Below are 25,733 nucleotides of genomic sequence, written 5' to 3'. Positions count from 1 at the left end.
AAAAAGAATACAGACTATAGAAAAAAAAACACTATATATTTCATTTACAGAACTCTTCCTGAAATTACGGTGGCCTCCTCTGAAGATCTGTGGCTTATTCTTGTATATATTCTGAAAATAATCATTTTGGGGCACAGGGGCCATGCATGACTTTAAATTCAATTTTAAGAGCTTGCCTTTGTTATCAGAAAAAGCTTAGGGAAATGGTTTTGGAAGGAGGGTGTAGATTTGTCCATGTTGTGTGCCTGCAACATTTTGTTGCCATTTATACTTTAAATGCGTACTATATATTATATGCATTGTGCTGATTTATTGATGTTCAAAAAATGTGAAACTATGCATATTGGGATATGTTAGTACAAGAAAAGTTGGGTGCAAAAAACTAAAAAATGAAGCCTCAATTTGTACTTGGGGTTGCAAAATGAAAAAGAGGAATTTCACCTGAGAAAAGCCAGGATAAGAAATTCAAAGTCATCCTTAGTTCTAAATCCATGATTTCCAGGTTTCTGATGTGGGGGCGGGGTGAGAAGAGGCAGATTTCACTGTGTCTGGATTGGTTCTTTGAATCAATGGATGCCCACACGGCGGAGGGGAAGTGACATTCTCATTTCAACTCTCCTGTGCTGTAATTAAATGAAGGATTTTGTCCTACTGCCTAACATATCATAGGAACATACTATTCCAATCTTTTGAACTTTTGCTGTTGGGCCCTGGCAGAATTCCCATTGGCTTCAAATGAGCCAGGATTTGGCAATCAGTTTATGTTAATGCATTATTTTTAGCATGCCTTAAAAATAGCTGTGGGGAATATTTGTGTGGCACGTCTTTTCCAGTGAAGATGCACCTGTATGCAATAGAGTGATGCACATCATTTGCTAATACAGAGGAAGAATTGATGGCCATTTTTTGAACATCAATAAATCAGCACAATACATATCATATATACATATATAGTATATAATTGCCATACCTTAGCAATTATAGCTTTACAAGCAGCAGGTTTATGGATCCCTTCTGCGGTTTTATTTTAATAGAAAGGGAATGTTCACAGGAGTTGCAGGGTTCTGAATAACTAAGTTGTTAATAGGATGGCTGTGCTGTTGTAATGATTGCCCAACCAGCACCTAGGATCTGGAGGTTGACATAAACCATTCATTAATTGAGGGGCTGTATGGGCTCCATAACACCTGGCCCCTCTGAAGCCTCCAGCAGGAGCTGCAGAGACACAACTGACCAGGTGGCAAGCCATATAGAATTTGTTGTTGTTGTTAGGTGCAAAGTTGTGTCCGACCCATCGCGACCCCATGGACAATGATCCTTCAGGTCTTCCTGTTCTGTACCATTCCTCGAAGTCCATTTAAGTTTGCCAAGTCAGATTTTATTGCATGTAGCCATAGGCCATTATAATACAAAAGGAAAATATAAAAAGATTTAAAACATTTCAAATCAGTAATAAAAAGAATGTGCAATCTCAGACAACAATCACTTATGTCCTACATATGTCTACCTGTCCTAAAGCTCCTCTCTGCAGCACCACTCTGGCCCTTATTTTCTTTGCTGCAAGGGCAAATAATGACATTTTGTTAGAAACAAATGAATTAGTATCTGCTAACAAAAACACAAGTTTTTCCGGGTCGGATTTATCATTTAGCCCATCTAGTAGGCCAGCTAGAAATTTGGCCCTAGGATAAGTATACAATGGGCAAGTGAGAATGTAATGCGGGAGATCCTCCAGGACTAAAGCTCCACAAATCCAGAAGCATTGATCTTTTGGTGTTTTATGGTATCACCCACTCAGTACAGCTGTTGGCATTGTTTGAAATCGCATGGAGGTAAAAGCGATTTAGTTTGCACCGACTGCTTCAGTGACCCCATCCAGCCACCTCATTCTCCGTCATCGCAAGCCAAAGTCAGTGGAAGGTGCTTAGTAAAATGCGCCCGGATGCTGTCTGACAACAGTAGTCCCTTGACGTTGGTAAAGGCAGCCTGGTGCTGCTTAGTCCATGACTACAGGGTTCACTTATTCAGAAAATGATGCAGGGGTTCTGCCACGGAGTCCGTGTTGGGCAGGAATATGTGGTAGAAGTTGAGAAGCCCTAGGATGGCCTGCAGCTCTGCTCTGGATCCTGGTGCTGGTGCATGCTGGATTGCCTAGTTCTTGGACAGTGACTGGTGGATTCCGTTGGCATCAATGATCACCAATAATAAGTCTATGGGTTTGGCAAGACACAGTTTCTTCAAATGCAACAGCTCCTCATTCAATCAACTCCAAACACCAAACATTGAGTGTAGGAACAACACAGGCTTATATACAGCTTGGCTAGCCTGACAGAGAACCTTGGCTAGCCTGACAGAGAAACCGTTCATTGGTCCATATACAGTCCTTCATTTGCGTATTGTCCAGGGTTAGCATTCTTGAGTCCACATACATAGCAGTTACTATTGTTATTCAAAAGGAAGATGAACTTGAGTGTAAAACAAACCCTATAAATATGTTACACATACAAAAAAATTGTTGAGACACAGCTGAGACATGAATATAATTTTAACAAATGTATATAGTAACTATTTTAATTATGTAACACATATTTTTTTAAAAAAATTTGTTCTCACCCACCCTGAGCCGAATGAGAAGGGCAGGTTATAAAAATAAAATTATGGTGATTATAAGATGATAAGAGGAAATATTGGTGGAGGGGGGAATGAAATATGGCCCACACATACTTGAAGGTCCCCACTTGTAATTTTATAATCCTCTACCATGCCTTTGTCCTTATTTATGTCTTCTCTGAACTGAAAATCCACAGTCTTTAGCTTTTCCCTGTAGAAAAAGGGCTCCAACCATGTGATCATTTTAGTAGCCATATTCTGCACCTTTTCTTGTTCCAGGATCAGAGCCTGTGATTTGATGTAGGCACTTGGAGAGTCTCTTTGCCCCTTAAAGCTGAGATGCACCAGAAATACTACAAACCTGTGACAGTATTTGTAGACAGTCATGCACCACCCAAGTGGTCCAATTCCCATTTCCATGAGTTTGAACCCTTGTCTCTGAGGTCTGAAATTTGAAAATTGATGTTTTCTTCACTGTGATGGAGAGCTCTCTCTTTGTTCCCCTTGCTGTATGCATTTTTTTGTGGAGTGATTTGATACTGATTTCCTCCCTGGGGTTTTTCCTGTAGGCCTCTTTTCCAGGAAATTTGCACCTTGTGATGGTTCTACGTCCCACCGGATTTTTTCAGCGCACGTTTACTGACATCGGGTTCCGGTTTAGTCAAGAGGACTTCCTGCTCAAATTGCCGGTATGAGTACTAACTACACAACTGAGAAATTGATGCGAACCTGTTCAGTATCAAGTTAGATCACTGGTACATCCAGCTTAGTCTTGTCTACTCTGGTAGCATCTCTCCAGGGGCTCAGAGAGAACAAATTATTTCCTAATATCTGCTGTCTGAGATCTGGAACTGAGATCTGGAAACTGAAGACTGAACCTGGGACCTTTTGCATGCAAAGCTGGAGCCCTGCTACCAAACCACAGCTAATTCCCTTCTTCAGATGAAGTTCTATGGTTTCATTCCAATGTATGTTGCAGAACGGTTTATTCTTGGGCAACTACAATATAGGGTTTAATGAATCTAAATGCAAATGATAACCTTGTGTACGCAATGTTTATACCCACCCCAAACCCCCAGTAAGTCATTTGTGAGCATTATCCTGTGGAAATTATTAGAAGTCTTAAATGTGATGATGGTGTTTACATAATTATGGCTGCCAGGTCTGTTAGAACAGGGATTCCCAACCAGGGCTCCGTGACAGCTCCCCAGGGGCTCCCCAGCTTTCTCCTATATCCTGCCTTAATGGACCCAGCCACACTTCCGACCTGGTTCTGTGGCTCCTTGAAGCCTGAAAAATATTTCAGGGGCAAAATGGTCAAAATGTTGAAAAAGGCTGTTTTAGAGCCTATCATTGGAGGGCAATACTGTGGATGAGAGATCCAAGGGGATGATCCCTTCCTAACCTCATGATAGTTTAAGATCTTTGGCCATCTCAGCTCCACTTGTCCACCATCCACCTGCAGCGTTGCTACTCCTGCCAACACTGGAAGAGATTATTTTTTTACTGTCCCAACCCTCTTTACAAGCAGCCCTGTAGGACTCTCTGAACTTCTGCATGATTGCTTCCTTTTGAGGGAGAGTTCAGTCACTGTTTTGGCTACCCTGAAGACAGGCAACCAAATGTGATGGCTGAATTCTCTCGCTTAGAAGGAATTTTGTGAGAATGTAGGCAGATGGTAAGTGCTGCTTTCTGTGCTATTTGTAAGAAAGTCTGAGGAAAAAAGAGGAAAGGAGAATAATCTTCTCTGATTCCTGAGCTGCAGAGGCAAGTGACACATGGGAGGTGGCGGAAAGTCAGGGGTTGCTTCTCCCCTCTGCTGTCTGAAGTAGGCATGTGTACCCCCCAAAAATGTGAATGGTTTTGGGTGTGGAAGAACCTGATTCAGACCGTTAAAGGTCCATCTGAATCTGCTGATTCAGATCCAGCGATTTGGCCACTAAAGTCAATGGCACCATTGGCTTTAATGGGAATTTTCAGGCTTCTACCATCTCTGGCCTTGGGGGGGGGGGGTTGAGTTACAGCAAACTTTCATGGTAGCTTCAGGAACCTATTATCTGACTCCCACCCATGTTTCAAAAAGATTGTACCATGGGGTCCAATTCTAGGGGCTCCCAAAGAGCATGCTTCATCCTACCTGCATAACATCCAAATAGGAGAAAAATAGACTCTCTTCTGATATTGAATTCTCACCGTAGGACATTAAGGACCATTGTTTCCAATGGTGGGAATTTATAATCAGAACAGTCTATTTTTTCTCCTCATTGGATATAATGGAGGTAAGATGGGGAGCCCCTAGAATTGGACCCCCTGGACCAAACGTCTTGAAACTTGGGGGGGGGGGGGAGATCAGAAAAGAGGCTCCTGAAGCTACTCTGAAAGCTTGGAGCTTCTAACTCATAGCCCCACATCCCTCACAGGTTGTCTATTGTGGTGAGATGAAGGGAAAAGGTGTTTGTAAACCGCTTTGAGAATCCTTTGGGTAGCAAACAGCACGATACAATAATCCAGCTCTTATTCTTCTAAGGAGTAACCATGAAAGAAGCATTTGGGCACATAACATTTTATCAACAGTAAAAAAAATGGAGACAGAAGGAGCAGGGGAGACACTTGTATACTGTGACTACCCCACATGGATTAGGGCAGGGGGACATTTCGGTGTCTGTGGCCTAATTCACACAAGAAGGGAAATAATGCAGAACTGGGATGAATTGGTTGCCATGCAATGTTCCCCTAAGAAGAGTTGCCAGTCTGATTTTCCCTTCACATATCTGAAGACACGGCGCTGGAAAACTCATCTGTAGCCACTATGCCACAATTCCCAAAGGTCAGTCCTCTCCCATACTCAACGAACATTCCGCACCACAGGTTCTTGACACCCATATCTCCACACCCATGCCCTCACTTGTCACCATGCCACCACAACCTCCCACACAACACACACATTCAACCCCATGCCCTTACAGACTGGACAACTCCTCCCCTTCCTCTTCCCACCGCCAAGCTCTAGCGCCCGTTGTACTCCTGGTTACAATGGGCTTTGCCCCTAGTGCTTTATAATTAGTTTTAGATAAGAGTGCATTATTCAATAATATTGACCACTGAGGGAGACCCAGTGGGGTCGAAATGCGTTTAATCTATTTGTGTGCAGTTAGATCTGTATAGTTTTTAATATGGTTTTTACTTTGTTTTTAACCTAATATTGGTGCACTTTAATAAATAATTGTTTAAATTTTATATTGCTTTATAGCTCAACTTTTGAGTTCCTGGCTTTGTTAAGGTCCTTTTTGGTTTTGTATTCCTTCCAGATACGTCGAAATCACAATTCAGATGATTCGTACGGCTGTGATTCGGCCATACAAATCTATGGCATTTGCCACATCTGACTGTACTCGGTCAAAGCAGCCCTGATTTGGACATTTTTCAGCCGAAAAAGTCTGAAGCGCACATGTCTAATCTGAAGCATCCACTGCAGGTTGCTTTGCTGCAGAGGTAGCAAATAATTGTCCTGTAAACTTCATAACCCCCCATAATTGTCACCCATAATTGTCCTGTAAACTTCATAACCCCCCATAATTGTTCTGTAAACTTCAGAGGATGCCTGTGACAAGCAAGCATCATGTCTGCATAATTCTCCCATGTAACTACATCTCTCTGTCCTAGATTCTACTTCTTACTCATGTTGGTGACAGAACTCTGAACTTTCTATTCTATAGATAGGATTATGTAACTGGCCTCCACCCTGAAATGGAACAAGATAAATACCTTACATTTAGGAAAGGGGTCTGTGTGATTTTAAGGTTGTCTAGTCAGCTGCTGATGCTCCACCAAGTGAGACTCCACCTGAGAGCTGGGCCTTCTTGTTCTGGAGCCAAAGGTATAGGTACTTGGGAGGAATTAACTGGTTTCTGCAGAACTAATACTTAAGCTTCAGCCTTTCACTACAAAGGCAAGTGAATGCCCTGTTCCCTTACTTCTCATTAGTTTAATATGCTACCTGGAAGAACAGACCAGAATTTTGAATTTGCTATTCATTATTTCCACCAGGTTGTGATGCTGAGCTCGGTCAGTGACTTATTGACATACATCGATGAAAAACAGCTGACACCTGAGTTTGGGGGCACCCTGGAGTACTGCCATAGTGAATGGGTCATCTTCAGAACTGTATGTCCCTATTTATTTATTTGTTTGTTTGTTTATTTATTTATTTATTTATTTTTAATTTGGATTTTTATAACGACCATTCTTTGCAGCTCTGCTCATATTTATGTGACTTGTTCAGGGTACAGAGAGTGGGAGGAATGTGGTCCAACAGTGGTGTCTTGGTTAGAATGAAGGGTGGTACCAGGTGCTGCTGTTCCTGGATTGCACCCAAAGGACTGCTGGCAGAGCCATGCTGAAATGATTTTTTTTTCTCTTTCCTTATAGCACTCGCTGAAATACTGTTCCTGGGGGTCTGGAAGGGCATAGGGTGTGAGGGTCTGTGGTGGGAAGAGGGAATGAGTGGAAATTACCTGAACAAGTTGAAGAACTCTCAGTCTGGCAGAAGAGATAGTTGGATCTAGTCTTTTTAAAATATCTGTGTTCTGCTGAAGAAGACATCTATCTGTGCAGATGATCTTCGTGGGCAAACAGAAGTAGGCCAGTGGAAGTCTAACAAAATCTTAGTGCCCGAGCAACTTGCTACACAAACTGTAGACCCATCACAGAATTGCCAGCTTTATGGGATCTTAATGGCTCTTTGTGCATCATTTGGCCCCTGATGCATTGGTAACTACAGAATTACCATCAGACCATCTACAGTCATGGTGCTGAAGTACAAGCTACCTTACCAATACAAAGAGTTTGATGCTTAGAACCCATGACTAGAGACTAGAGACTTGGCATATTTGAGTAACATCATTAAGCTATCATCACATTGGGACAAAGCAGTAACTGGAACAGACTAATTGACTGGGATCAAAGAGAGTGCTGAGGGAAGGGCAAAATAAATATCTGGTACTGGAACATGATAGAGCGTATTCATCCAGTTTTGAGTATAGTAGACATTTTATTTGCTTTGTGTTCTCTTAGAGAATTGTAGAAAGCCCGATTGTGCAGCCCTTTTACAAATTGCCCAGTTGATGAACAACTATCATGTCTATTTCCTCAGGCCATAGAAAGTTTTGCACTAACAGTGAAGGAAATTGCCCAGATGTTACAGGCCTTTGGCATGGAGCTGGCAGAAACAGAGCTGCCAGATGACACCTATTCAATTGAACGCATCCTGGCTCTCCGCACAGAGAAATATTACCAACTAAAGGTAAGAGCCTTGACAGACCTCTTTGGTCCTCAGATGGTTCTTGCTGCGGGAGTTGAACTGCTGCCTGTGCACCTACGTGGGGTGGGGGTGGGCTCTGGAGGGGGAGAACGTACACCTGGCATGGGAGCTAGTGGTGTGGCGCAGGCAGGAGTGGTAGCCCACGGAGGAGAAGGAGGTGGCTGAGCTGTGGCTGGCAGTGGCCAAGCTGTGCTGGGCCCATGGGGAGGCGGTGCTGGAATGGGGCACGCTGCACAGCAAGCGGGTGCGCCTGGAGAGCCTGGGTGCACAGCTGCAGGAGCTGCGCCATCGCCGCCTGGAGCCCGAGGCCACCAAGCTGTGCCGCCACCTGGATCGCCTGGTGGAGGACTGCACCAAACTGGAGGTGCAGCTGGAGCAGCCAGGTGTGGGCACCTGCAGGAGGAGCGGCAACAAGTTGCTCGGTCTGCCGTGACCCTTGTGAAAGGGTTGTTTGACCCCTAAAGGGGTGTTGACCCCCCGGTTGAGAACCACTAATATATAGGATAGCCGTAAATCAGATGTGACCACAGCATATAACACACACACACTTATTCTGTAGCATTTCTGATACTGTCTTGGTTTCACCTGTGGTGGTGTTGCATAGTCCTCTCAGTGTACAAGGTGCTTTGCAGCATTTTCTAGACAGATCCCCTCCCTCAAAGCTTCCAATCTAAATTTCATTATTGGGGATCATGGAGACACAAATGAAGGCAACCAGGGATGAAAAGGAGCAGATAGCATTGCTTAGGCTTGAACACACAAAGCACCCTCCAATCATAGGTCTGTGTGGCTCATTGCTGTCTTCTGTGATTTGCAGTGGCCTTGCAGGATGTCAGGTAGAGAAAGGCCTTTTTCAGTTCCTGCTACCCAGAATCCATTGACTGGAGGTGGTGGTGGTGGGGGGGGAAGAGGTTGAATTTGAGACTTCTGATGTACAAAGCCAGTATTTTACGTCCATAATTGAAGAAAACATCAGGAACAATATGAAAAAGATATCTATATCTATGCTCCCCAAGTAAGAAGTATCTTTTATTAAAAAGTCAAGCCCATTAAGACAGAGCTGGCTATTCTGTTTGGGAGCAGTTCCACAGCGATCCAGGCTCCAAAAGTTATTTTCCAGTACCTGATAACTGTTGCCTTTTATTTAGAGATGCCAAGGATCCACCAGAGGTCTTCTGAACACAGAGCAGGCGGCATGGTCATTGAGCATACAGTCATGGCTGCAAGAGAAAGAGTAGGGAGAGGGATTTTATTTGGCTATGAAGATTGCTGTAAAACCTTGTCAGTTTGCCGTGTGAACCCAGAAGCATCATGTTGATGCTGCAGTAATTTGCTTTCATTTTCTTTTCTTTGCAGGAAGATATTACTGCAGTTACCAAAGAAGGAAAGATGCTGTTATGCAGCCTGGAGGAACCAGACATGGAAGAACAAGGGGAGGAAACAAAGCGGGAGAAATCTGGTGACTGGGAGACCGTCAATCGGTGAGAGCACTGATCCTCTTGCCTTTTCAACAGTTATTACCTCTCATTGGGGAAAGGCAGAAAGTACATAAAGGAACATGAACATTCCCCAGCCTCCCGCCCCCATTAGTCCAAACCTATTCACACCACTCAGACACTGAACTACCAACAATATTATTTTATTTTATGTTGCACTGTTTATTTTTTTACAAATAATTATAGCTTACTTTAGGAGGGCACATTTTGTTGAAAAGCACATTATGAACACCAAACAAATAATCTAAATATTAAGCCACAAATTGGGTACTGTACTTTCAGAGAACTGGGAAATATCAAGGCGTGAACAAGATATGTTTGCACTGAACTCTTATAATCCAGGGGGAGGCGGGATATAAATTAAAGAATAATAATAAAAAAATAATCCTCTGTACCAGGCTTTCTCAACCAAGTTTTTCTAAATTGATGGGAATTATTTTTTTAATCTGTTAAACATACATCAGGTGATATGACCACATATGGTCATGTTGACCCTATCCCCCCTCCCCAAATAGCCAGTGATGGGCCTGGAGGGGCTGGGGAGGGGTGGGCATGTACACAGCTCTGCTTCCCAACAATATTCTGCATGATTGCGCCACTTCTGAGGTTTCTTGAAGCCTGAAGAACATTTCAGGGGTTTCTCAATGGCAAAAAAAATCGAGAAAGGCTGCTCTATATGGATACCCCCCCCACCCCCCACCCCCAAAAACTGAGATGCTCACAAACAAATTGCCTTTACAGCTGGAATGATTGTTTTTACAATGATGCTTTAAAATTTAATATAATATTGTATGTGATTTTATTTATTGTATATGTTTTTATGAAACCATGTTGGAAGCCGCCCCGATTCAGCATGCTTGGGAGGGGCAGGGTATAAATTTAAAAATCAATAAACCACCTTGGAACAACTTGGCAGGAAAGACTTGATAAATGCATTGTTTCCCCTCTTGTTTAAAAGTTTGCTTGCACAATTGCACGAGATGGAAACCGCCTTTGATGGATTCTGGGAAAAACACCAGCTCAAGATGGAGCAATATTTACAGCTTTGGAAATTTGAACAACATTTTCAAGAGGTAGGTTGAGGTCGCTTAAGCTTTTTTTAATGACTTGAGATGCAGTTTGCTGATAAACACCACTAAACACCACTAAACTTACTTCTGGAGCACAAATGTGTAAGATAGACCTGTTGGTCAATCGTTTCCAAAACTTTTTAAATGGCAATATTTGCTGAAACCATGTCGGTGGCCTTAAACCCATTCTGCAAATAATGATTGTATTGACCTCTCCCTTTAGCTCAGTAAAGCCATTGGATTTTTAACGGATCAGCAAGCCGAACTGCCTGATTCTGGAGATAACATCTCTCAAGTCCAACAGAGGCTGAGTGATGTGGATAATTTAGACAAAACAGCTCAGGTGAGGAGGATGTCTTTCAAACTATGGTGGTAAGTGTCTTGCTATATAGCAAATGCATAGCATTCAATTAGCCAAGCAAAGTGTCCCATCATCTTTTATAAACCCTCCTTATATAGGAATATGGCGGATATACAGATGCTGTTTTTCATTTTCTTCACAAACCACAGCATCCACATGATGCAACCCATGATAAAGAGCTGTCATCCACAAAGATCGATGCTTGGAATGCTAATGAATTTCCCCACCCGTCCATTGTTACCTGAAACCCTTTCAGTTCCTCTTATTCCTTGTGTGAATTCATAGAATAGAATCATAGAATCATAGAATCAGAGTTGGAAGGGGCCATACAGGCCATCTAGTCCAACCCCCTGCTCAACGCAGGATCAGCCCAAAGCTGAATTGAACCTCCAAGTCTGTCTTTTCCTCTTGTTTTCATTTTCTGCACCCTTTATAAACGTATGCCATCTTTGCATCAGCCAATGCACAATTGCCATATGAATCATGTTAAAACAGCTAAAGAGAACCAAATAAATAGGCATCACCTGGCAATGAAATAAAAAAGCCTCAGAACAAAACTAAGAAAACAATGACAAACAAGTCACTTGATGTGGCGATAAATTAATCAGTCTTCAAGACACCACAAGATTCCTGATTGTTTGTTTGTTTTTTTACTATGTCATATTTAATGTGACGGTTCTGGCATTTCAGTCTGGCATTTATTGTGTTTTCATATGTTTGTTTCATTTTCGCTTTTTATATAAAAGGATTTGACAGGAAAGGCGCAAGTGGTGATCCTCCATGGGCACCAGCTGGCAGCTAACCACCACTATGCCCTCAACTTGATCTGCCAGCAATGCAATGAACTCCGCTACCATTCGGACATCTTACTGGAGGAGCTAAAAAGGAAGCGCGGCAGGCTGCAGCAAACCTTGGACCTCCTCACTTCCCTGCAGCAGGTAATGCCCCCAAACCAGGACTGTATGTGGTGGTGGATGCAGGGGCTTCAGATTCTGGCTTCATGTAATGATGGCCAGGGGCACAGGGGTACCTCCTTCTGGAAACGCTGACTTGGAGTCTCCAGTGCTGGAGCCAAGGCAAGTCTGATCCCATCAGATCTTGGCAGCTACGCAGGGTCGGCCCTGGCTAGTACTTGGAAGGGCAACCTTCAGAGAATACCAGGGCCATGACATGGAGGCAGACAATGGCAAACCACCTCAAAATGTCTCTTGCCTGGCTGCCAGACAATCTTAGTGTCTCCTGGCTATCTTGCACACATGCCATAGGACAGACAGACAGATTAAAAAAATACCCTTCTGAAGGAAAGAAAAACAAGTGCTGAACAGGGCATGACACTGGCCTTCCTGAGCATTACTGTGTTCTTTCATTTACAGGAACAACACCTGATAGAAATTACCAGCCTGTGTGGCTGCCAAGTTGTGCCTGACCCATGCATGGGCCATGCCTATTGAAATTTCAGGAACTGGAGAGATAGCTAAATAAGATTTCTAGTGAACGCGTGATAAGCAACATAGAAGTAAATAATGCGACAGAAAGGTGTAACATTTGGATGACTTTAGCCCAAAATTTAAGGTATCCTAGCACTGAAAATGCATAGCCCAGGTTCTAGCTTGCTCCACCCCTCTGTGAACTTTGGTGGTGTTTCAAATCTCTAGTCTATCCAGGCTTGCCTGATAGTGGGTTTCTTTGCTTACACCATGTCTCTCTCAGACACTGTAGTCTTAATTGTAGATTCCATGAAGGGCCAACAGTTTGGAGATCCAAATGCTATCAAGAAAATTCCTTTTTTGGCAGGAGGAAGCAACTGTTCTGAACCATGCTAGTGTTAGAGGGGGATATATGGTGCAAATAATTCCACACTGTGTTCCCCTTACAGATGGTCTTCGTTTGCACTTAGAGTAAAAGACAATGCAAGAGCAACAGAGAACACTTAATTATGAGCATTGCTGAGGAAGAAGTATTTTGACCCTCACAGTTACCTCCCTTGTCACTAGTAACAACCTGTGGGAACCACAGTGCAGTCCACAGGCAAGGCTGCCAATTGGATACATCTTGGGCTAGTTGATGACTCAGCTTGTTCTTGTCTCCACCTATTTTATTTTTTCCTCAGGCTTTGGAGTGTTGTGATGAGGGTGCATACCTTCTAGCCAACCAACCAATGGATAAATGCCAGTCTCGGGAAGGTGCCCAGAAGGCTCTCCAAGACATAGAGAAATTCCTTGAGAGCTGTGCACCACACATAAACACTGACCCTCAGGCCCTGTTCTCTGACTATGAGCTCATTTTAACCCCTGAACTAAAGGTAAGCCCTTAGAAGCAGTTGGATTTACCATCTAGCTACCATAGTCTGAGGGGCTGCAGTGTTGTCTGTTAGGAGCTGACTGAACATCCTAAAGAACCTAGAATTGTTAGTCCCAATGGGAGGCCTTGTATTTATACATAGCTGGAGCAGTTTCTCACTCTGCACGAATATAATCCTGGGCCTATTTGTGAATATTTGGTTGGTGACCAGGGCCAAGTGTTTGATACGAGGGATCTCTGGAAGGATGAAGTTGTGATTTGGGAAATGAAAGATGAACATAATCAGAAGTAAATGTACCACTTTAAAATGTGCTCTAAAGAGGTGCGCCCTGGCCTTGACCAGAGTAGAATGAGTTGCTGACAGAAATGTGTGCCCTTATGGAGCTCTCAAAGTTCAGAAGGGCTTACAAAACAACAATCTGGTTGAGACCTGAGCTGCACCTTAACTATCTATCTGGGGCACCCAACGTATCCCCCATTGTGGGGGTTCTTTTGGAGTCCCCCCCCTTGAGCCGTTTTGAGCTTGTTTTAGAGCTAGGCTCTTATGAAATATGTTCTAAAGCTCGTTGGATTGTTTCATCTAGAACTGAGTTCAGTAGGATGTAAGACGCTGGTTTCAATCAAAGTTTAGTATTTTATTTATTGTATTTGTAATTTGTATTTTTACTGTTGTGCACCACCCTGGGACCATTTTTGGAGAGCGTTGTTTAGAAATCAATCAGATTTCCATTTTTTTAAAAAAGTGGACAGTCTCCTCTGACTGCTAGCTGACTCAGTAGTCCAATACAAGTGGTGAAGTCAAGTTCTCAATGAAGGTGAGGAGTATGCATAGCTTTTTTAAAAGTCTTGCTTCCGTCTTTATACAAAGATTGACTCATGATACGACACAACACAACCAATCCACAAATTTGTGACTTTTTCTAACTAATTGCTGCTTCTATTTTGGAGGGAACTGATTTTCATGAGACGAAGTCATAAGTCACAATAGAAAAAGAGCTGTTTTTTGTACCCCATTTTTTGCTGTCTCAAAACAGCTTACGTTTGCATTCCCTTCTGCTCCCCACAACAGATGCCCTGTGGGGTAGGTGAGGCTGAGAGAGATCCATGCAAAACGGTGACTGGCTCAAGGTCACACAGCTGGCTGCATGTGTAGGAGGATTGGGAAACCAAACCTGCTTCTCTAGATTACAGGCTGCCATTCTTAACAATTCCACCATGCTGGCATAAGATTGGGGATCTGTTGCCAACAGCTGCCTTGAGGCACTAACCTTTCTAGCAGGCCTGAGCTAGCAACCCAAGGCCTGTCAAACAAGGCTTCAGTCTGTGCGCTGCCAGCAGTGTCTGGCCCAAAGGAAGAAACTTCAGTGAGTCCAGCCAATAAAGGTAAAGGTATCCCCTGTGCAAGCACCGAGTCATGTCTGACCCTTGGGGTGACTCATTTTACCGACCTCGGAAGGATGGCTGAGTCAACCTTGAGCCGGCTGCTGGGATCGAACTCCCAGCCTCATGGACAGACAGCTTCAGCTAGCATCTTTGCTGCCTTACCACTGCGCCACAAGAGGCTCTTTCCAGCCAATAAGCTATCTTTAAACAACTAGGCCAGATGACTTGCCATTTTCCCAGTTATAGCTTCTGAATCGGACTTGGTTACTGTTCAGAGCAACTCATGTTTACTGAATATTTGCCTGGTTCCCCTCTGCCTTTCCCTCAATCCATTCACAGCCTGACAGGGTGTGGGTTTGAGAGGAAATGGACACAAGCATTGGCCAAAGTAAAAACAGAATGTCAGTCCTGACTCTAATGGTTATCTCCTTTATGAAATTCATAGGCACGGATACAGACAGTCCAGATCAAGCTTGAGAACGTCCGGAGCATGTTTGAAAACAGGCAAGCTTGCTTCAGAAAGCTGGCCGACAAGCAGGTTCGTCCCGTGCAGCTGGTAGCTCCTCGACCAGAAAACCCACTTCGATCAAAATCTCCTTTGTTCTCCCCCAAACACGGTAACACGCTTTTAAGTTAAGGTATCCAGACGCATTCACAAGAGAGGCTTGAACAAGTGTGAATAAGGGTGGGAATCTTAAATGGTTCCTTTGAGGGTTGTGCTTTTTTTTTTGTAGTGAGGTTGAGGAAGCTAGCTGTCGAAGGCACCTATTGGCTAGTACCAATCATGTTGGCTACTCAGCTTTCCTCTGAGATGCCCAGAGGAATTTTCCAGTTGTGTTTTAAAGCAGGGGTAGTCAACCTGTGGTCCTCCAGATGTTCATGGACTACAATTCCCATGAGCCCCTGCCAGCGTTTGCTGGCAGGGGCTCATGGGAATTGTAGTCCATGAACATCTGGAGGACCACAGGTTGACTACCCCTGCTTTAAAGTACACTACCACTTCTCTGAAGCTACCAGATCTTAAATATTCTTAGGCTTCTTGTAGTCCTCTTGGTGTGACCTTGTTGTGATTGGCGTTATTCATTTGCATTGCACCTTCAGTATGCCACTGTTTTAAATTGGTGTGTGGTAAATGGCTCTGATTTTTTCAGATGCTTATGAAGACTTTGGATATATTTTTCTGGAATAAATCTCTGCAACTTGGCAGACACCGACTGGTATGCAGCCTCTGCTTGTTGTGTTTTGGCTTGTCGGGACTTTTGATGTGCACGTGCACACACCTTTTTTGCAGTCCCAAGCAGGAAATGAAAACGGTGTTTGGTGTGTCTCCTTCTTCCATTGATGAGACGAGTTTTGCTTGGCAAGTCACAAATTGTGTAGGCCTGCTCTGAGGCCATGTTCTTTTTTGCATGTTTACAATGCGTACATATCAGTTGTTATGCCATTTAGTCAACCTGTGGCATTTGCTGGCAGGGGCTCCTGGGAATTGTAGTCCATGAACATCTGGAGGACCACAGGTTGACTACCCCTGGTTTAAACTATTTGGAACTACTTGCAGTTTTGAGCTAAGTGGCAGCTACAGGATGGGATGCAGTAAGAGGAACCAGGATAACCCTATTTATGACACTTGGCTCCGATACACAAGAATGTCATTGACATTTGTGTAACAATCACTGCAGCCTTCAAAGCTGCTGAAACACTTTGCAAGCCAAATCTATGTATTCTCAGGGTAGCTTTTTTAATCTGGGGAGGGGGGTGAATGCTGCCAACTGTTTGAAACAGTGGATTGAGGCCAAGACTTGACCAAGTCTCTGACTGAGGGGAAGGATTTGAACTTGGATCCATGAGCAAAACCTCACTTTAAACTACTGTTGTCAGGAGGTTTGTTCTGCATGAACCTCCCCAGTGATTCTGTTTTTATGTTTCCCTTTCTGGAAAATCATTTCTGTTTGGTATGACTGGCACCACTTAAGCCTTCCGGGAATAGTAATTTATAATCATTTTATTTTGCAACAGAACAGTTTGAAGACGGGGTACCTTCTCTTCATATCTGTTTGCATTCCTCTGCATCAATTTTTCTCCCTACATCTTTTGCCCATTACTTCGTTAAAGGTGCTTCTTCTATATAATTGATATTCAATTTTTTTTCAAATAAAATAAAATTACTTTTAAAAATTGTGCCTCGGAGAATCCCTGCATGTAGCCAAGTTGGTCCATTAGGAGGGGAAACAGTAGTTACAGTAGTTACTGCATTACTTTTTATAAGATGCAATTGAAACATTGGAGCCTAATTTAAATATATATATATATATATATATTTATTTAAATATATATATATATAGGGGTACTACTGGATTACATGCCCCGGCTCCTTTGACTTGACAACCCAGTTTTGTTTTGGCTTCTGCCTTCCATGAAGCAAACCCAATAACTCTTTATTTTCCCACTGTTCTCGGTTTCTTCATACTAAATTTATATATCCATGCAGTTACATGTCAGTGACATCTAAATAACATTAAAAGAGTGTAACAAAAATAGACAGGGCTAAAAGATCACAATATGGCACATGAGAACAAAAAGATGTAAAAGGACACATCCATGCATCCCTAAACATAGTAGACAGTTGGCAGTTTCTGTGCCACAGTCAGGTATTTTTCCTGCAAGGCTGGCTAACTAGATGATATACTGACTTATGGTTAGTGGGGGACAGGTGGGAGGATGATGGTGCACTTTAACCTCCCCATTTTGCCTGCCTTACCAGTGAACATACTGATGATGGTGCAATATCCAAATTGGACCATTTCTGTCCCCCAGAGTTTCCAAATGAGGAACGGATTCCAAATCCAAGCACCTGGTATCAACTTCTGCCAAATTTTGGCATTGTCTAAAATAGTGGTTCTCAACCTTCCTCATGCCGTGACCCTTTTAATACCTTTAATACCCTTTAATACAGTTCCTCATGTTGTGGTGACCCCCAACCATAAAATTATGGGAACACTCCGCTATCGGAAAGCGAGTGCAGAGATCCTGGTGTCAGGTGCTCACCTGGAAAGTTTGTACTGGAAATCCCCTTTCTTGCATGAAGAAGAAGATGAGGAACTAAGGGCCACTTACATATTACAAAATACAGAAAAGATGTCCGTGCTGGAAAGCTAAGGTGGAAGGGAAAGCCCCCTCCCCTCCCCCCGGTGGCTTCCCAGCCCAATGGGAATGGAAGCCCCCATCCCCAGGACACTTACACGTGTCCTGGTGAGTGTCCAGGGGCAAACTGCTGGCAATGCCGGCAGCGAGCCCCTGGTGGAAAGGCAGGTCTGCCAGGACTGTAGGCCCACTGATTGGGCCAAAGTCCTGAGTGGGCATGGCCTTTCCGAGGATGGGCTGTGCCCACTCTCCACCCACTAAGCCCTTAGGCTGTTATTTTAACAGTGAAGTGCTGTTAAAGGATTAACTTGTAATTTTACCATATATGCTTTTATTTTAAATGTTGGAAGCTAACCCAAGCTGGCATGCTGGGAAGGGTGGGTATAAATTGAAAAATAAATAAAATAACAAGTGATGGGTACACTTTGCAGCCCCACCCAAAGATAGTGATCAAAGAATATAGAAACTGACTTCTAAAATTTTACATAGTGAGTGCCATCAAAGCTATAACTCTATATCACATCATATGGCGGTTTTCTAGGTAGGTTATTAGAGCTTCATGACTGTTTCCCCACCACCAAATTTGTTCTTTTTTGCTTATGATATTATTAACGTGGAGGAATAATCTTTTATTCCAGGCTGGTGTTTATTTTTATGTTCCTTTTATGTTACTATTAATAATGCATTTTCCTCATAACATTTTTTCTCTCTTTTGAATGTTTTGTCAGGTTTTTTTTTAAAAATGCATGCCTTTTGTCTCCAGCCTTAGTTCATTGGAATGTAACTCCGTTTAACGTAAGGGTGGCTTGGTGCGACTGAACATCAGTTTCTTTGTGAGTCTTGAATTGAAGAATATAATCTGGACAATTTTTTTTTCTTTAATGTCCAAGGTGTGGATTTTAATTCGAGTTTGAAATTTTCATTTGATATCTCCCTTCCTGGGAAGAAAACATCAAGGAAGTTGCAAAACTCCCGCAAGGTAAGTAGAGGAAGCACAAAATGATTTATATAATAATAATCTACCAGACTTCTTGTAGACTTCTACAATAGCAGTACAATGGACCGATGCAACAGAATGAATGGCAAAATTCGGCCCCTGCATATGAAAACTCCTTGCAAATAACAAAGGAGTGTGGCAGGGGAAAAACTGCTAGTCCTTTGTGTTCTGTGTCAGTATTCCATTTAATGAAGCACTAATTTGAAACATGTAATCCCTCACCTGTAGCCTAAAATGTCACAGTCCATTCTGATCACCAGCTAATGCGGCATGGTATGATATACAGCAGAATGAAGTAGCAGAACTCATGAGGCGGTAGAGATAGAAAGACATCAGAATAAACAAAGTCCACAAGGAAAGAATATTGAGGTGGTTGAGTAGTCTGTAATGCTTGTGTTCTCAGGAACGTGATTACATGTTTAAAAGTTTCCATAAATCTCTTGTAAATGGAATGCTAGTGCCACATTAAAGAACTAAAGCACTGGGTCATGTCTGACCCTTGGGGTGACACCCTCTAGCGTTTTCATGTCAGACTCAATACAGGGTGGTTTGCCAGTGCCTTCCCCAGTTATTACCGTTTACCCCCCAGCTAGCTGGCTACTCATTTTACTGACTTCGGAAGGATGGAAGGCTGAGTCAACCTTGAGTCGGCTGCTGGGATTGAACTCCCAGCCTCATGGACAGAGCTTTCAGACTGCATGTCTGCTGCCTTACCACTCTGCGCCACAAGAGGCTCTATTAAAGAACTACTCCAGAATTTTTCTCCCCAATGTGCTCAGTTTTTTGTTTGCAGGGACTTTTTAATCATGTGAATCTTCCCACCTGCCATTTGAAATTGTGGGTAGTCAACCTGTGGTCCTCCAGATGTTCATGGACTACAATTCCCATGAACCCCTGCCAGCAAACGCCCTGGTGTAGCCCATTCTATAAAAGGGTTTTGTTTTGTAGCCCAGGCCTAATTAGCCTTAGAATTAGTAGGGTTTCCAGCTCTGGAGCCAAAGCCTTGGAAAGGTGCAGTTTGGGGAGAGGTCTAAGTTGAGTATAATGCTGAAGAGCCCACCCTCCAACGCAGTCGTTTGCCCCAGGGAAACAGATCTCTGTAGTTGGGAGACAAGTTATAATTCCAGGAGATCTCCAGGCCTTGCCTGAAGGTTGGCAAGACACGTAATAAGTCTATTTATGAACCTTATTGATGAACGAAGCATCTTTTTGCGGCTCTAATTAAACTTGTGTTTTTAAAGCAAATATATGATTAATTACTTAACTGATTTTAAAAGCACTTTCCTCTCATTTTAGAAAATTGTTATGCCTGCCTTTTACTTTACCTCCAGATTGAAGTCATGCACAATTATCAAGAAAAAAGGAATTCCTTGCAGTACTTTATTTCAGAGAGCGAAGACAGTTTAGACATATTGAAAAGGTAAGTGCCTTTTCATACGCGTTCTCACAAATCGATTTGCTTATTTACTGCAAAGACAACTGAATCTGTTTAGAAATAGGATCATGGTTCATCTCTTTGAAAGAAATTTCCAAATCTTGCAGGTATTACCCATGTGGTTTCAAGCTTTCATTTTATCAATTTTAGTACATCTTATGTTTTCTTCCTTCAAGGAAACATGCACAGGAGTTGGAGGATTCTTAGAGGGGGTCTCAATTCTGGGGTTGTTCAGACTGATCCTGATTCGGACCGAATCCGATTCGGACTGATTCAGATTCAGCCGAAGCGGTCAAAGCGCTTTGGTGCCAATGAAAGTCAATGGCGCCATTGACTTGCATTGGAAATCCCTGCTCCCTGCCTTTCCTGGGGGCTGGGGGTGGGTGGGTGTAAATTACACCCTCAAACTTCTAGAGTAGCTCAGGGAGGCTCTTCCCTGACTCCCCTCCAATTTTCAAGAACATGGGTCCAATCCTAGGGGCTTCCAAAGAGGGTGCCCACATCGACCCCATTTTATTATATGAAGGGAACCAACATCAGAATAGAGATTTGGTCCCATAGGATATAATGGGGCGGATGGGGCCACTACTAGGAAAACTTTGTTTCTGTTTACTAACATCCTTACAAAATTGACTTTTGTGGCCCATATTCCGCTGTTTTTCTTCCCGCCTTGATCTATTTTTTCCTCTTTATTTTAGCCATGTGATAAATGAGCTTATTGAAACTGAACGGGTGTACGTAGAGGAATTGTTCACCGTCTTGATGGTGAGTGTGCCTCTTGCTGGAATTCTCTTTAGTGCCTTTAGGAGAACTGCCTTGTCTCCATGCATCCCCCAGCTGTAATACCAAGTCTCTTTGAGGCTGATGCCTTGGGAAAGAGGCTGACAATGGGCTCCCTCTTGGAGAGGACCCACTTCCTAGTCCTCTGTCTTCTGCAGAGAGAGCGAAATTCCCTCTCCTTACTCTTGCCACTGCTATCACTTATAAAGGAAGGAGAACAAGCAAGGCCATGAAGGCTCCATGGATTGGCAGTGGGCCTCCTGCTCGAGTGTAAGCCTTGCCTGCCGCCCTACCATGCCTAGGAGCTGCCCGAAATGTGGACCGAAGGCCTTGCACTGCTTGACAGAGACTTCTCTGTGTTATGTTTTGCAATGATTCACCACAGGGAAGTCATATTGGGTGGTATCTCCATGGCAACAATTGTGTATGCTCTAGCTTCAAACCCTTATTTACATTTTCTCCTTTTTGCAACAGATAATCACAGTGACATGCAAATAAATACATTATGCCATGATATTCAAGCTATCTTAAAACATGGCAGTGTAGCTTTTCTCTGTGTGTATTACTGTTACACAAATTGCCTGAATGAGTAATATTTGGGGCCTAGGTCACTTCATTGATAAACCTATGTCTGCGTGTGACCATTTCAGATTTCTAGGGAGAGGAGAAAGAAGCACTTGATTGATTAAATCGTCCCCCCCTCTCTGTCTGTCTGTCTGTCTGTCTGTCTGTCTGTCTGTCTGTCTGTCTGTATGTATGTATGTATGTCTGTATGTATGTATGTATGTATGTATGTATGTATGTTTTAATCCCTGCATATAGAAAGCTAGAATTTCAAGGAGAAGAGTTCTTTTTTCATTTATATACATGTTTCTCCTGGGACTTTTTGTTGTTGTTCTTCAGAGGAGTATTCAAGTCATGGGAAACCTCAGATATTTAATGTGGTGATCCCAAAATACAAGTTTCTCACTTCCCCTCAGTTCAGTAAAAATCATGGTATAAAGTCTGAGATGGCAGTAGTGGTATCATTCATTCATTCATTCATTCATTCATTCATTCATTCATTCATTCATTCATTCATTCATTCATTCATTCCCTGCTGCTATTGGCGGGCCATCTCATGTGAGGTTACATAAAACATAAAACTTCGCATAAAAATGAAAAACATTATTTATTTATAATTAAAATTTATATCCGGCCACTCTTCATGGAACTGTGGCAGGATACATAAAACCAAATAACCCCCCCCCCCTCCCTGAACAGAGTCGCCTGAAACTCAATCCCTCCAAGATGGAGGTCCTATGGCTGGGTAGGAAGAGGGCAGACCAGAAAGCGCGTTTGCCCATCCTGGCCTGGGCTACAAAACAAAACTGACCACTGCGCCCCAAGCCAGAAATCTGGGTGTGACCTTGGTTGCATCACTTTCCATGGAGGCACAAGTCAAGAAGGTAGCCCGCCAGGCGTTTTTCCACCCTCGCCAGGCAAGGCTACTAGCACCCTATCTGTCCTCCGAGCATTTGGCCATAGTGATCCATGTGACAGTCACCTCCAGGATTCATTTCTGTAACTCGGTCTACGCAGGCCTGCCCTTGTCTCTGACCCGGAAATTGCAATTGGTGCAGAATGCAGCTGCGAGGGTCCTCACAGGAACATCTTGGAGGGCCCATATCCAGCCGGTGCTGAGTTATCTGTATTGGTTGCCATTCATGTCCCGGATCAGGTTCAAGGTTTTGGCCTTTAAGGCCTTGCGCAGTCTGGGACCCACATATCTGTGAGACCACCTGTCGCCCTATGCCCTCCATGGGGCCTTACGCTCTGTGGGTTCCAACTTATTGGTCATCCCTGGCCCCAGGGGGGCTCGCCTGGCCTCAACTAGGATTAGCCGGACCAGAGGCTGCATAAAGATGTTAAAAAGTGGGGGGGAGAGAACCGTCCCCTGTGGTACTCCAAATGGGATCCGAAATGGGTGCGACAGCTCTTCTCCTACTGTGTCTGGTCCTAGGAAGTAGAACAGCCACTGGAGGGCTGTCCCATGTCTCCCCGTCCTGATGAGGCAGTGGGCCAAAAGCTTGTGGTCAACCACATCAAATGCAGCCAACAGAACTAGCATCACAAGAATGGCAGAACTGCCCCTATCCAGCTGGCACCGGAGATCATCTGTCAGGGCAATTAGCACTGTCTCCACCCCATGGCTAGGATCGAAGCCCAACTGGTATGGGTCAAGTGCTGAAGTTTCCTCCAAGAATGCCAGGACCTGGTCCATGGTGGCCTTTTCAACTACCTTACCCAGAAATGCAAGACTGGGCGGTAGCTAGCTGGCCCCGCAGATCCAGCAATGGTTTCTTTAGCAAGGGACAAACCACAGCCTCCTTCAGCACTTCAGGGTAGGCTGATAATGTCCCTAAGTGGGCCTCCTATCCTTTGACCACCCTCTCTGAGCAGCCAAGATGGACAGGGATCACGGGGGCCGCTGGTTCCCTTTACTGACCCCAGCAGTCCACTTTTCTTCATGAGAGCCATCAAATGTCACCTCCAAAAGCAGTCAATGGTCCAGTTCGCTATTTGTATCAACTGTGTCAGGAATGTCCTGGTGGAGTCACAAGATTATCCGACAAGACTTTTATTTACCATGGAAGGCAGGAAGAAAGCCCCTTTGTTTGGCTTGTAACCTTAAGACCTGCTATCATCGATCTTCTGGCTTAACCTGGAATTGTATTACCAGAGAGTTGAACAAAAGCAACAGAGGTAGTCCTCTTCCCCCCCCAAGTGAGAACTGTTGGGTGGCTTGGCTGGAATGTTTTCATTACAGGCTGTGCATTTATCTAAAATGCATTCAGGGAGCAGTACCAAAATAGGAAGCAAAAAAGGAAGAACATCTAAAAAAAACCCTACCCAGAACAATGCATTGTAATTAATTTTGAGAAATAAACACTTTGGTAGGGACAAGATAAATTATTGTTGTTGTTATGTGCGAAGTTGTGTCCGACCCATCGCGACCCCATGGACAATGATCCTCCAGGCCCTCCTGTCCTCCACCACTCCTCGGAGTCCATCCAAGTTTGCACCTACTGCTTCAGTGACTCCATCCAGCCACCTCATTCTCTGTCGTCCCCTTCTTCTTTTGCCCTCGATCGCTCCCAGCATTAGGCTCTTCTCCAGGGAGTCCTTCCTTCTCATGAGGTGGCCAAAGTATTTGAGTTTCATCTTCAGGATCTGGCCTTCTAAAGAGCAGTCAGGGTTGATCTCCTCTAGGACTGACCGGTTTGTTCGCCTTGCAGTCCAAGGGACTCGCAAGAGTCTTCTCCAGCACCAGAGTTCAAAAGCCTCAATTCTTTGACGCTCGGCCTTCCGAGATAAATTATAGGAGGCATCAAAGGATGATATTTTCAAAGCATGTTTGGATATCTTGCGTTGCTCATTCTGGGTTCTATTTGTGAGATATTCTTCCTTTTTCATTACCTGTTTTTTCTTCTGCAGCCACCTCTCCTAGCTGTCTATTCATTTAGCATACAGAATGGTTTGAAGGCAGCTGAAGATGAATCAATTTCAGCCTCCTATGGTTTGAAGTGATCTTCAGCTCCGTCTCCCATGTAGGCAAATTTGACTTCCATGAGAAGCAGGACCTGTACACGAAATAAAAAGTCATAGATTACAGCCCTCTAAGACAGAGGTAGTCAACCTGTGGTCCTCCAGATGTGCATGGACTACAATTCCCATGATCCCCTGCCAGCATTTGCATTTGCTGGCAGGGGCTCATGGGAATTGTGGTCCATGCACATCTGGAGGACCACAGGTTGACTACCTCTGCTCTAGGACATTTACTCGGTCCCCTCCCTGTTCTCCTTTCGAAGGCAGCTGGAAACCTTCCCTTTTGAACCTACTTCTGATGATGTAAATTTGCTTAGGGGATTGTTTAAGCTTTGTGAATCTTATTCTTTAGTTTTAGTTTTTGAAAACCATTTTGTGAGTTCTATTATTGAAATCTGATCTAAAAATACTGTAAGGTGTATTAATAACAAAGCTGTGACTGTCAGTCTGAATATGTTTTTCGTTGTCTGTAGGGTTATCGGGCAGAAATGGATAACCCAACAATGGTTTTTCTCTTACCACCTGTCTTGAGAAACAGGAAAGACGTTCTGTTTGGAAATATGCCTGAGATCTATGACTTCCACAACAGGTAGTATCCAGCAGTATCTGCACTTGGATGTCTTTCTGGCCTGAATAGTAGCAAATTGTGAGAGAAAAACGTATCTTTTTTTCGTGTCTTCCTTCTTCTCTTATTGCAGCATTTTCCTGCATAATCTGGAGGGTTGTCTTGAATCCCCAGAAAGGGTAGGATGCTGTTTTTTGGAAAGGGTGAGTAGGTATCTCTCCTGGACTTGTTCTGCACTTACATTGTTTATTCCATGGCTTGAACAAGGGTCTTCCTCCTTCCTTTCCCCTAAATTGAAATAGAAAGTGTTCTGTACTTGATTGGGGAAGCCCAGTTTGGTGTAGTGGTTAGGAGTGCGGACTTGTAATCTGGCATGCCAGGTTCGATTCTGCGCTCCCCCACATGCAACCAGCTGGGTGACCTTGGGCTCGCCACGGCACTGATAAAACTATTCTGACCGGGCAGTGATATCAGTGCTCTCTCAGCCTCACCCACCCCACAGGGTGTCTGTTGTGGGGAGAGGAATGGGAAGGCAACTGTAAGCCGCTTTGAGCCTCCTTCGGGTAGGGAAAAGCGGCATATAAGAACCAACTCTTCTTCTTCTTCTTCTTCAGAGGAGCAAGGGGGGGGGGGGTTTCGAATGAAGCTCGAGTGAAGCACAAAGCCAGAGAGTGCTTTCTTGTCTT

The 25,733-nt window shown here is 43.7% G+C and overlaps 1 protein-coding gene across 4 annotated transcripts in view; it reads left to right on the top strand.

The window, feature by feature from the left end:
• Window positions 1-25,733, top strand: part of MCF2 (MCF.2 cell line derived transforming sequence) — a 60,982-nt gene that overhangs the window by 17,622 nt on the left and 17,627 nt on the right. For 2 of the 4 annotated variants that reach the window (XM_077309390.1, XM_077309392.1), the window contains 15 exons: window positions 3,180-3,299; window positions 6,658-6,774; window positions 7,763-7,912; window positions 9,287-9,411; window positions 10,385-10,499; window positions 10,720-10,839; window positions 11,604-11,795; window positions 12,968-13,159; window positions 14,987-15,158; window positions 16,558-16,653; window positions 18,573-18,661; window positions 20,011-20,099; window positions 20,813-20,879; window positions 24,956-25,071; window positions 25,181-25,250. In XM_077309390.1, coding sequence (XP_077165505.1) covers window positions 3,180-3,299; window positions 6,658-6,774; window positions 7,763-7,912; window positions 9,287-9,411; window positions 10,385-10,499; window positions 10,720-10,839; window positions 11,604-11,795; window positions 12,968-13,159; window positions 14,987-15,158; window positions 16,558-16,653; window positions 18,573-18,661; window positions 20,011-20,099; window positions 20,813-20,879; window positions 24,956-25,071; window positions 25,181-25,250 — 1,830 coding nt within the window. Of the gene's footprint in view, window positions 1-3,179; window positions 3,300-5,040; window positions 6,103-6,657; window positions 6,775-7,762; window positions 7,913-9,286; window positions 9,412-10,384; window positions 10,500-10,719; window positions 10,840-11,603; window positions 11,796-12,967; window positions 13,160-14,986; window positions 15,159-16,557; window positions 16,654-18,572; window positions 18,662-20,010; window positions 20,100-20,812; window positions 20,880-24,955; window positions 25,072-25,180; window positions 25,251-25,733 lie in introns of those variants that run through there. The other 2 variants (XM_077309393.1, XM_077309391.1) reach the window with 2 other exon arrangements.

The sequence above is a fragment of the Paroedura picta genome, chromosome 13 (assembly GCF_049243985.1).
Source record: "Paroedura picta isolate Pp20150507F chromosome 13, Ppicta_v3.0, whole genome shotgun sequence".
Lineage (NCBI taxonomy): Eukaryota > Metazoa > Chordata > Lepidosauria > Squamata > Gekkonidae > Paroedura > Paroedura picta.
The sequence above is the reverse complement of the archived record's forward strand: the minus strand, read 5'-3'. Positions and strand labels throughout refer to the sequence as shown.